Source organism: Pogoniulus pusillus, chromosome 1 (genome assembly GCF_015220805.1).
Source record: "Pogoniulus pusillus isolate bPogPus1 chromosome 1, bPogPus1.pri, whole genome shotgun sequence".
NCBI classification, from domain to species: domain Eukaryota; kingdom Metazoa; phylum Chordata; class Aves; order Piciformes; family Lybiidae; genus Pogoniulus; species Pogoniulus pusillus.
In genome coordinates, this window is record NC_087264.1 from 13,504,956 (window position 1) to 13,518,207 (window position 13,252).

Here is a 13,252-nt window from a genome sequence, read left to right on the forward strand (position 1 = left end):
ACTGGGTTAATCAGGCCATGCAGTGATTTAAATTTGATCTCCTGGAAGCATGAAGTCACTGCTGAGAGAAGGGTCAGCCAGGACGCATCATTTCCACTTGGGCTGTTCCAATGTGCCCAGGCCTCACCTCCTGCTCCCTGCAGCACCCTTACCATGATGCTGACAGGCATTTACTACACAGCTCCATGGTGAACTGCTTCAGGGGATGGAGCCAGCTGAAATCAATGCTGCTTCGATTTCAGACTGAGAGCACTGAATGAACGAGACCCGTGCCAGTATTGATTCCAGATTCCCCCCACCAAGCTTGGGACACTGGTGGCATATAATACATGAGGCTCACAACAAGCTTCATATCTCCAGACATACCCCTGTGTGCATCTATTCCTCTTACAGACTTGTTTCCATCTTAATTAGTTTCCTGCCTGGCTCCGTCTCTCCTCTGCTATTTCTGTCACACTCATATTTAATACCATGACATTTTAAAAGAGTATGCTGGCTCAGGTTTTTTGAGATCCTGCAAAGGGTTGCAGTCATGCAGTTCTGGCACTATTTCTGTTTAGAAAGACAGGACAGAAGAAACAAGCATGCCCTTGAAGCTCATCTTTGGGCAACATTCTGGGAACCACAAAATGAGGGAGCATTCTCTGGGGTCAACAGGACAAGCCCATTGGTATGCCCTGCTACATACACACACACACTCCTCAGTTACATGAAACACTCTGCCCAGATATTCACTTATTTCCACTTTTTCCCATGAAACTCCAAAAGGGAAGGACTCACCACATCTGCTTCACCAGGGCAGATCCACCAGCCCCAGTCCTCCTCACCACTTCTCAGCAAACCTACTCATACCACCCACCTGCCTTCTCTGCTTCCTTGGGGCAGAAATTGTTCATGATTTAATTACAGGTTTTAATTGTTCATTTGAGAAGGAACTTTTAAAACATAAGATCATTATGTCCCTACTTGCATGTTAAAACTGATGACTTACACACAGGGCAGAAATTGCGTAGCTTTTGGGTCCCTTCTCAAAAGCCACAAAATATCACATACTGAGCTCTGTCCTCAAAAGCAGAAACAAGCCTTCACTGCTCCACCAGATCCCAATCCTGACAATACTTGCCCATGTACTTAAATGTATTATGGTTGGTGGTCTTATTAGAATGGTCATTAGGTTCACAAGCATCAAGGATGCTGTTCCCAATGATAAGGTCAACAATGCATACCAACTGTTCAAGTAGGACCCTAATGCCATAGCATTGGCTAATTTTCCTCCTGCCTCCAGTATTGGATGTGGCCAGCTGAAGCCCATGAAGATGGAGGAGGATAGTCATCTCTCCAGGCTGACTTGAAGGTTGAGCAAGGCACTGCTCTGAACTGCTCCTGGGTGTGTAATGAGCCAGATGGTTCTGGGGATCACCGTGCACCATGGCAATCTTGGTACATGGTTCATATGCTGCGAACTAGACAAGAGTCAGCAGGTCAGGCTCTTGGAGGATCCACCACAAGGCTACTGACTGAGTCACAAGACAGCATTGCAAGTTATGGATCACTTTAGCAGCAGCTGACAAAGCAGAACTTCAGTGAACTCCTCTAATGGAAAACACTGCGCTTGTCAAAGCACGTTAAAGAGACATAACTCCTCATTTTACCTACCCACAGATGGTTCTTACCACCAGGCAATTGAAACAGCAAACAGGGACAGATATAGGACACTTTATTAAATGTACAGGTAAAGTGAATATATGTCTTCTACTTATCTCTCACTACTCAAATTAATTGCCTAGGCATAGCAAGGCTGCTATTTGGATGATTCAAGCCCTCAGTTCTCAATGTAACAGCTGTGGGATCAAAAAATTGACTTTGATTCACCTAGATGATGTATTTAGTTATTTAATAGAAAGATTAGCATGCAAATATATTGCAGCACTCAACACGAATTCATGACAAAGTCAGAATATTGAAGTTACCTCATTCTGTCAAAATATGCTAGCCCAGTATTTTTCCCATTTTAAATCACAAATCCTTTCCAAAAAGGAATTCACAGATTATCTCAAATCCCAGCACTATTTGGCAGGTGAGAACTAGAGCAACAGACAAAACAGAGTCATTGAATAAAATAATTTAGTATCAAAAAGCATTTTCACTTGGTAATAAGCACAGTAAGGAGCTAATGGACATGGAGAGTGATTTCCCATTGGAATGGGCTGCCCAGGGAGGTGGTGGAGGCACCGTCCCTGGGGGTCTTCAAGAAAAGACTGGATGAGGCACTTAGTGCCATGGTCTAGTTGACTGGCTAGGGCTGGGTGCTAGGTTGGATTGGATGATCTTGGAGGTCTCTTCCAACCTGGTTGATTCTATGATTCTATACATACCAACTGTAGGGAAATATGTGCATACGTGGATGATTTTAACTTCTTTGGTTTTCTCTTTTTAAGACATTTTTTAACTCTCTTTTGACTCCCTCTGGACCACAAACCACGAGTAGCATTGGTCTGTTCAGTGTTGAAGACATATTCCTAGTCATCCAATGCACATACAACAGATTTGATTCCAATTACAGTTTTTCACTCGAATTTACTTATTTAAACTAACCTTTTATCATGGGCATTCAACAGTCTTGCTTCTGTTCAGCTATTCCAGCCACATGAAAACATGCAGCCATGAAACTCCACTGCAGTCAATTTTCTGATCTGTGTACAGCTCCCAAAAAAGGACATGGTGTGCTATTAAAGGGATTATGGTGACCATGGCCCTACTTCTTGCTAATACCATTTCAGTGTATTTTCTAGATTCTCTTGGTATTGAGGGAGTGGCTTACTGATGAGGGATAAAGGAAGAAAGCACAGGAAGGTCCCTGGTGGGACCTGGACAGGCTGGATAGGTGGGCAGAGGCCAATGGGATTACATTTAACAAGGCCAAGTGCAGGGTTCTGCACTTTGGCCACAACAACCCCAAGCAGCACTACAGGCTGGGGACTGAGTGGCTGGAAAGCAGCCAAGAGGAGAGGGACCTGAGGGTACTGATAGATAGTAGGCTGAAGATGAGCCAGCAGTGCCCAGGTGGCCAAGAGAGCCAATGGCATCCTGGCCTGCATCAGGAACAGTGTGGCCAGTAGGACAAGGGAGGTTATTCTGCCCCTGTACTCAGCACTGGTCAGGCCACACCTTGAGTACTGTGTCCAGTTCTGGGCTCCTCAATTCAAGAGTGATGTTGAGGTGCTGGAAGGTGTCCAGAGAAGGGCAACAAAGCTGGTGAGGGGCCTGGAACACAAACCCTATGAGGAGAGGCTGAGGGAGCTGGGCCTGTTTAGCCTGGAGAAGAGGAGGCTCAGGGGTGACCTCATTGCTGTCTACAACTACCTGAAGGGAGGTTGTAGCCAGGTGGGGGTTGGTCTCTTCTCCCAGACAACCAGCAACAGAACAAGGGGCACAGTCTCAAGTTGTGCAGGGGGAAGCATAGGCTGGATGTTAGGAGGAAGTTGTTGCCAGAGAGAGTGATTGGCATTGGAATGGGCTGCCCAGGGAGGTGTTGGAGTCACCGTCCCTGGAGGTGTTGAAGAAAAGACTGGATAAAGCACTCAGTGCCATGGTCTAGTTGACTGGCTAGGGCTAGGGGATAGGTTGGCCTGGATGATCTTGGAGGTCTCTTCCAACCTGGTTGATTCTATGATGCTGTGAACACACACACTGACTATGAAGAAGCCATGAATCATGGAAAAGGCAACAGAAAGAAGAGGAAGGAGTGCACAGCAATACACAAGGAACTTCACTATGTTTAGCATTTAGTATAAATACATTTGTCACCCTCAGAAATGCTTTTGGAATGGAACAATTCCAGCAAGGATTGGAAAGCAAAGACTTTAACAAGACCAAACTTAAGCATACCCTTAAATCAGGAGCTAGACTGAGATATAGCTACTTAATCATCTTAATTCTCTCTCAGGTAAGTTTTCTTGTCCTCCAGCAGGCAAATAAATGGAACCAAAAAGGTTAAAAGATTTAGAAGCTGCAATTCAGCCAAGGAAGCACAGTGTATCTTCACCATGGAGCTCCTCACAGTCACGAGGTCCGTACCTGAACAGAATCACTGCAAATTCAGACCCAAAATGTTATGTTCTCCTTGTTGGAACATCTACCCATGGTTGAACTTGCAGCATACTACGATTCATAGCACTACAGGAAGCTGAGTTGCTCTACATAGCATTTGTTTTGTGGGTTTTTTCCCCCACTAACTCAGAGAAAATAAAGTCTGTCCATCCTAGCACCTACATGAAGCTGAAGAAAGAAGAAAACTGAGATCTTAAGTTGCAGGAATGACACCTACTGCCTAAGAAATGAACTGCTCACCTAAATGAGATAGGCATTCAATGGCAGGACTCTTACAGAATAAACCAGCAGGAGGACATGAGATGGTAATGTGCACTCACAGCCTACCATGCCGTGGGCTACACCAAAAGAAGTGTGGTCAGCAGGTTGAGTGAGGTAATTCTGCTCCACTCTGGCAAGACCTCACCTGGACTACTGTGCCAACTTTGGAATCCTCAGCAAAACAAAGATGCAGACCCATTGGAATGGGTCCAGAGGAGTGCCACAAAAATGATCAGCGAGATGGAATACCTCTCCTGTGAAAGAAGGCTAAGGGAGTTGCCTAGAGAATAAAAAGCTCTAGGAGTACCTTAACACAGTACTTAGAGGGGACTTAGAAAAAGATGGAGACTTTTTTACTAGAACATGTAACACCAGGACAAAGAGCAACAGTTTTAAACTAAAAAAGGGTAGGTTCAGATTAGACATAAGGAAGGTTTATTCTTTTTATGATGAGAGTGGTGAGACACTGAAAAGTTGACTAAAAAAAAGTTGTGAATGTTTCATTCCTGGATGGGACTTTGAGCAACCTGACCTAGTCAAAGATGTCTCAGCCCACAGCATGGGCACTTGAAATAGATGATCTTTAAAGGTCTCTTCCAACTTCTGACTATCACCCTGTGAACAAGTCTTGCCGGTGGCTATCAGGCTGATCACACGCAAGGCTGTCAGAAATTCAAGAAGGGAAGCAGGTTTAGTTACGTGAAGAAAGGTGTTGAGTTACTGGTCAGCAGGATATCAGGGGTAAAAAAATCTCCATCATGAACTCAGGCAAAAAAATACATTTTTTTGACAGGGAGCACAGTTAATAGTATTTAATTTGTAAAGACTTCATGATCCAGCTCACTATCAAACCACAAATGGCTAAGTTCGCACAGCTGAGGGAAGCAAGCAATAAGAATCAGAGGAATTATGTAAACTAATACTGAACTAGAAACTGGTGTAAGGCTTGAATGCCTACACTAAAAAAGCAAAAATCAAAAGTTTCTGGCCCCATACATGTCTTCCACTCCAGGACCGTGAAATATCCATTGAAATGCAATGCTTCACTTGCTGCTGTGATGTGACAGAAGAGCACTTTGGATAGTCAGAAATGTGAAGGCAGTTTCCAGGCTCAGATTTTGGTAAGAACCTGCCCAGCCTGTCTCCTCTCATTAATAAAAATAGCTATTCTTAATGCTTTTGTAATTCTCACGTAAAGAATAGTTTTGGAAAGACTGTCAATGGTATTCAAGATCATCGATACTATTCTGAGTGTTTGCTCAACACAAATATGTCAAGTCTTGTGGGAAGAAATGTTCTGCAGTGCTAAATAACACAGAAATGAAAAAGAAAAGGAAAAAAAAATCAAATTTAAACTGTCTGCAACTTCACATAGTCACAATCTACATCGAAACAGACTTTGAGTGTCACTGGATGATGTGTGCAGACACCCATGCACACATCACTAGGAGAACGTGTCAGAACCATCAGGCTACTCCGCTTCCTGCAGTGCAGGCTAGAAACGTTTCTGCTAGCCCAGATCCTGGCAAACAGCCTATCCTTGTACTGCAAAGCTCCCCACGGACTCATTAGCCAGCAGCAAGGTAGATTAACCCAAGCAAGTCTGTGTGCTACCACGACTTACACCCTGGGTGCCTCATGGCAAGCCTGTCTGGAGGTCTGGTGTCTTCTCCCTGGGCTGTACTCCTGCAGGGACGGAAGTGTTACTGGTGTGTGATTCAAACACATCTGAGCTGTAGTGAGGCAGCTTTCAGTCACCTCCTCTCATTACAGTGCATTAGATCAAAATGCAGATGAAATGGAAGTCTTGGGTAGGTGACTGCAGATGAAATTCGCCTAAAGGCAAACAGGATGAGACGGTGAAACAGTGGCACAGCTACTCTATGTCTCCTTCCTGCTCATGAGAAACTGAACCTAGGCACAAGACTGAGAAAAAGTTAAAAAGAAGGGAAGCACTGTGGATCTCTAGTGTTCTGCACTGGCAGTGAAGAAAGCAGAAAATACATCCCAAACCTCTCCATCCTCTTGTAGGAGTCATAGCAATGGACACTGGACCAGTATTTAATGCTCATCTATTGCGATGATAGACAATACCAAAACATTAGCCAGTTCTGTTTAATGTAAATCCAAAGCAGGTGTGATAATATCCAGATTCAGCAAAGAAACTTGCAATACCTGCAATAACCTTCTCAGGTAAAGAAAATCTATGGCCTATCCACTTTCATTTGAGGGAGGCGATTCTCCCCCTCTGCTCTGCTCTGCTGAGACCCCACCTGGAGTACTGCATCCGGTTCTGGAGCTCCTATTACAAGAAGGATGTGGACATGCTGTCCAGAGAGGGGCCACTGGGATGATCAGAGGGCTGGAGCACTTCTCCTATGAGGACAGACTGAAAGAGTTGGGGCTGTTCAGTTTGGAGAAGAGGAGGCTCCCAGGTGACTTATTGTGGCCTACAAAAAAGCTGGGGAGGGACTTTTTAGGATATCAGGTCTAGGACAGGACTAGGAGGAATGGAGTGAAGCTGGAGACAGGTAGGTTCAGGCTGGATGTGAGGAGGAAGTTGTTCAGCATGAGAGTGGTGAGAGCCTGGAATGGGTTGCCCAGGGAGGTGGCTGAGACCCCATCCATGGAGGTGTTTAAGGCCAGGCTGGATGGGGCTGTGGGCAGCCTGATCTAGGGTAGGGTGTCCCTGCCCATGACAGGGGGGGTGGAACTAGATGATCCTTGTGGTCCCTTCCAACCGTGACTGATTCTATGATTCTAATTCCATCCTTACTGAGACTGAAGAGATTCATTTTACTTTGGCAGAATCTTTACAAGCCTTTTCTAAAGAGGTTCAGTATTGCTTCATACACAGTACCCAGAACCGAGAGAAACTACGATGGGGGAGGAGAAAAGTCACAAAATTGCTAACTTGCAAGAGATGGGAAATTATGTGAGCCTGAACTGTGGGAAAGATTTTGATGATTTCTTACCAAAAGATGCTTACAAATATTGAACTGCTTAAAAAGAAAGAAGCATTGTACTGTCGAGAGCAAGTACCTAGCCAATTACAAAGGAAGACTATGCAGACACCTTTAATCACAACACACTTCTAATGGAGCTGCTCTGCATTAGAGTGTTTGCTGTCTGACAGTCTGAGTGAACCAGGAAAGAACAGAAGCAAAATGCTATGCAATCCCACAATAGAGTTAAACAGACCTGCAAACAGTTGCAAGACAACCTTCAGCCACAATTTTACCACTATAAGAATACAGGACAAAATACTCAAAAAAGCAGCAAAGCACAAAAAGATGTCCAGAGTTTATGCCTAATTTTGAAGAGGGGGAAATAAGTTTATTCTTTGTAAGTATGCAGAACAAAAATTAGTGTAAAAGAAGTACAGCTGGCCTGCCTGTTCACACGTTCCCACAGGAGGGTACACTGAAGGAAATCCAGCATTGCTCTGCTCCTGATGAGCCATGGCCACTGCCTTTGTGTGGCTGCAGTGTGGTGTAACCTTCAGCTGAGGTCCAAAATTTGCTGACAAAAGACTGTGTCTAAACTAGAGCTAAACTATTCCTGTGAAGATCTAAGCTGAGCTAGCAAAAGCAATTTTCTGTCAGCAGCACAGCATCCACACTTGGGATTTTGCTGATGAAACCATGACAGCCAAAGTGCTGGATGTTTTCTCATCGAGTGCCACTGGCAGAACCGTGAAGCAGAGATTTGGCCTGAAAGGCTGCAGTCCTAAAGGTACCCAGAGGCACGAGTGCAGAAGGTGGTGTGACAACTCTCGAGCATCCTCATGAACTCTCCACCACACACACTGTAGCACCAAGACACACAGTACGAGTCTGACAGGACAGAGTTCTCAAATTAAACAAAAGTTATCTAAGTTACAGGTGTATTGCTACAGCTTAACAAGCCAATTACTAAGTGACAAAGTTAAATTAAACTTTAAAGGTTATTTTATTATCCATCTCAGGAGATGCTACCTTCCTGCAGAAGATCTGACACTGGGCCACACACCACTAATCCAGTGATGTCAGGAATCTCAATTCTGATCACGTTATAAATGCAAGTAACACATTCTAACTTGTTACAGAACAGAAACAGCAAAGAAAAAGAGAACTTGGTAAATAACACTGCACATGTACAGCTCCTGTTATCCTCTAAGGACATTAAAAGCATTGGCAAAATGAGTGATCTCCTGATCTGCTTAATGAACAGAAAACATTGAAATGCTCTGTGTTTACTGCAACAAATGTAAAGACTTTGGTTGCTTGTCTGAAAACAAAGGTTTACTAAGAATTATGCACATACACTTCCTGTTGTTAGAATAGCATTAAACTATGAATATTCTGTTCTCTTTTCCTCAGGGTGTTGCTCCATCCCTTTAAATTAGGGCTAAATACAGTAACTTTTTAGCATTTCCAGTTAGCAGCTATATAGAAATGTCAGCACTAAAAAGATTGACCTTAGCTGGAGAACCCTACAATCATTATGGTACTGAGGGACATAATTTTCCCCAGTAAACTGTCTACTGAACTCACTACCTTGGATTGAATTAAAGTGTGTGTTACCACAAAGGAGCAAGGAGGGGTCATTTTAATCTGAATTATCCTGTTTAGATGTTGTTTCCATCTATGAATATTCACTGTATGTTCTGTTTACAAAAAAAACAAAATGCTTGAAGCAGGAGGTTCTCCCCCAAGTTGCTGCCTTGGAAGCACAGCACAGAGAGAGAACTTACACTCACCACAGTCATGGTAAAAAGAGAGACACTGAAGAATTTTTTCAGGGATACACCCAAAATTCAGTATCTGTTTTTTATTTTTAAGAACAGTGAATACTAAAACCCAGATGCCTTATAAGCTTCATGTAGGACTAAGAAAAACAAGGTTACACCTCTGTCAACAGAATGCAAAAATCTTATTGTCATCTACAGTAATATTCATAGACATTTTCCCAAATATGAGCTAGTTCTGTTACTTCCAGGAATAAATTACTATCTGCTGTGGAATAACATCAACATTTGTTGTACTAAAGCAATATTTTTATATATTAGGAAATAATAACACCACAGCACTTCAGTATTTTCCACCCAGGGATCCTAACCCACTTTTGAGACATAACATCTATTATAGTCTGGTTTATTGCTAAGATGTGTGGCACATCCATCACACACACTTTATACCTTTGAAGCAAAGACATAAAGAAATTAAGAAAAAAATGAAATCATCACATAAATGCAGTTGTGCAAAGAATAGCACTGTAATCTATTCACTACAAAAAGCAATATAAATAAAACACACATGTCTAGGCAAATGTTTCAAGAAGGTTTTTATTAAATGATTGTATAGCCTGGCATGGCATTTGGGAATTATATAGCCAATATTTGTTAAACAAGAATTGTTACTGGAAAAGGGTTTTGGTGATTTGCAGATGTAGATTTACTGATATAATATCAGCTATTCAGTAATGTCTGGATATACAAGGAAACAAATCAGCAATGGAAACCTTCAAAAACGTTAAAAACAAAAGAAAATCAAAACCTCCCAAGCATATATGTTTAACTTTAAAAGTGGTATTAATACAAACAGACTATGCTAAATGTGATATACCTGCAGATACCAACCATCACATGGGGAATATAGGAGAGGACAGATGTACAAAGTGCCCAGCAGCACACACAGACCAACTTTGGGTGTTGGCTCCCCCACCTTAACCAGACACAGCCTAGCATTAGGTGCCCAACCTAAAAAAAGGACCCCATTCATCATCACCAAAAGTGGGGATATGAGGAAGTCCTGCAGACTCTCCCGGAGTTAAGCTACTTTTGCCTTCCAAAACGCACTATAACTCACACCTTCCCCAAGAGTGCCTTGGATCTTACAGTGTGGATTACTTTGGGTGCATTATTGTCCCCTAACAAACACTGTCTTTGCACGGCTCTCTCTCTCTGCTACCTTTTCCAACAAAAAACACAACCACCAACTGCAGTTCACATGGAGCAGGGTGCCTTCAGCAGGAGAAAATTAGAACAGTTGCAGCCTTGTACCTAGCCCCATAGTACTTCCCTGGGGATGAAAGAGGTGCTTCTGAGTCAGCAAGGCAGCTTTCCTTCTTCATGAGAGAGAGCTCTCCTAACTGGGCTACCAGCTGAATGGAAAAGTGCAATGAAACATTTCACTGCCATCTGTTGTGTTTGATGACTTACTGCTGGAAGTCTCTGAGCAACAACATGACCGGTCCAGGTGAGAGTGATGCAGATAATTCTTTTGTGTGGAGACCAGGGAGGTTTTAGGCCACCAGCCACATGACACTGCAGGCTTGTGTGCTTCTGGCACTCCTCAAGAACATAATTTTAAATGAGTGAAGAAAACTAATGGCAATATGAATAACTACATAAACCGAGGCAGTTTCAAGTCTTCAATACAGACACTAGTGTTAGGAGTAAATGTAATTGTAAAAACAGGTGAAGGATTTTAGACTTCCACCGTACTTCCTAGGAGCAATGACAACCTTGAGATTCAGGTATGAGGCATCCCAGAAAGGCACCTGGCTTCAAACAGTTATTTCCATCTTTAAGGTTTCCCAAATCGGTTTCACTTTGCTAAAGATAAAAATCAAGTGGAGAGCATTACTACTATTAGAAAGCGAATCAGAAGCTGGGCTGCTCTGAGATACTGACAGCTCAAGTGAACTCTTCAATAAACAGGGAAAGAGAGCAGTCTGGAAGAGACTGAACAAAACCAAATAATGTCTTCCTTCCTTTCACCATCAGGCACTTACCTGGCTTCAGAAAAAAAAATGTGGGTTATTTATTTATTTATTGCTCTTTATATTCACAATAGGGAAACTGACCTAGGGAAAAACTACGAGCCTCGCTGACGAGAGAGAGACTCCGGAGCTCAGGCGCGACCTGTGGCAGATTCCCAGAAGAAATCCCACCTCCACGTCTCTATGAACCCCTCTCCATCAGCCCCGCACCCTGTCCTCACCGCCAGCCGGGGGTGCAGAGCCCGGGGCTTGCCCCGCTGCGCCCTCGGGCAGCAGGAGGCAGCACGGCCCTGGGCAGAGCCCCGGCTCTACACCGCAGCACGGTTCCAAAGCGCTTTCGCAGCCTTTTGTAAGCGCCGAGATAATCTGTCATATGGATTTAGGCACCGACAGGCAAACGTGCCAGAAATGTCACCACCCACTCGCATTATCCATCCGGTGGAGGACGAGGAAGCGTCGCATTGCTTAACCTCTCCTCCGCCCTCCACTCGCACAGGAAATCCCCCACCACGGCGTGACACCATCACGGGGGAACCGCGGACAACCCCCCGCCCCCGCAGGCAGACAGGCTCGGCGGGTGCCTGCCTGCGGCGCCCGGCGCTGCGCATCCCCCAGCCATCCGCACTCACCTCATCTTCCCGGCGGGGCGCGGCGGCGGCCGCGGCCGATGCCAGCAGCTGGCGGCGGCGGGGACTCCGGTGGCGGCGCCGCCCCACTCGCAGCGCCGGGCCCCGCGGCGCTATCCGGGCAGCGCGGCGGCGGGCAGCCCCTCCGCCGTCCCGGCCATGTTGCCGGCTCCCGCCCGGCTGCGCAGCGTGTGTCTGCGTGTGCCCGTGTGTGTGGGCAGGACAAAGCGCTGCTGCCGCCGCCCGCCCTGCTCCCACGCGCGGCGGGGCCGCACCGCCCTCCCCGCCCCGCGCAGCCCCGCCCCGCGCAGCCTCTGCCGGGGGAACGGCGAGGGGGGGACAGCCCTGCCCGCCGTGGGCAGCGCAGGTGAGGCGGGCAGGGGCGGCGCGGACCGGCCGCAGCACGGCTCGGCGGCTCGGATCTCGTCCGGGCTCCTCGGCGGGGGCAGGGGCGGGGGCCCGGTGAATCGGCCATGCCGCGCCCCCGAACCGCTACCTTTGGAGCAGAGGTAGCGCTGCGGCTGCAGACCTCTGCGAACTGCTACAGGGGTTCGTTCGCCATCGTTAAAAACCGCTGCTGCTGCGGATGGAAGCAAGGGCAGAAACAGTATTTCGGGTTGCGCCGCAGGGACTGTGGTTTGCGTCCCTTCCCCTTTTCCAGCTGCCAGAATTGAGTCTCTGCCAGCTCCGCAATCCTGCTGCCAGCCCTATCCCTCCTCAGCACCCACCTTGCCCACCCACACCAGTGTGCCCTGGGCTGCCTCCGAGCCCTGCTGCTTCTCCCTATCCACCTCTCCTCCCCACTCCACATCCCAGTTCTCCACTGCCTTCTGCTCTTCTCCTTTGAGTTGCCTCCTACCAGCTTTCCATGCAGCCCAAGCTGGCATAGTGATGATCCTCACCAGAGGAAAGAGTTCCCTTGCAGGCCCAGAGCTTGGAACTTCCCCTGCTCCTCTACACAGCTCATTGCCTCTTCCCACTGACCACCTGCTAGAAAAAAAGATTGTATTGAAAGTGTCATTGCTTGGATATCCATAAGGATCTGTCACAATCCGAGACCAAATATTGCAGTTGTCTCTCAGGTTTCCATGACGTAATTGACACTTCTCAAGAGTTTTGCTCTTCAAGCTGACATTCTGTGGATCCATCTCCCACTGATCTCTCCCAGTTCTGCACCATTGGATTTGGACACAAAAAATCCCCAGCTGTGTACTGCCACAGCAAGCAGTGGGTTTTGAGTCAGCCAGTGTGTGTGTGCATGCACATTATGTCTGGAAGAGAACTGGGGGCTGGCCCTCTCCCTGAGCCTGTGTGTCTGTGTCTCATTTAACACCACTCCGACTGCTCCCTCAGACCCACCTTCAGCCACATGCGCTGTGAAGCGCTAGAAAGGTGAAGTCCCTCTCCCTTTGGGCAGGGGCAGTTTTAAGCAGGTGCAGGCAATGTAGCAAGGGCAGCTGGTCTGCAGGGCAGCAGGCATGGCTGGAAAG

General features: G+C 46.2%; 1 protein-coding gene across 1 annotated transcript in view; it reads right to left on the bottom strand.

Moving 5' to 3' along the window:
* The window catches only part of EVL (Enah/Vasp-like), a 173,949-nt gene extending 161,899 nt beyond the window's left edge, over positions 1-12,050 (bottom strand). The window contains exon 1 of the mRNA XM_064175648.1: positions 11,766-12,050. Within this exon, the coding sequence (XP_064031718.1) occupies positions 11,766-11,770 (5 nt within the window). The 5' untranslated portion in view covers positions 11,771-12,050. The remainder of the gene's footprint in view (positions 1-11,765) is intronic.
* Positions 12,051-13,252: the final 1,202 nt, after the last annotated feature.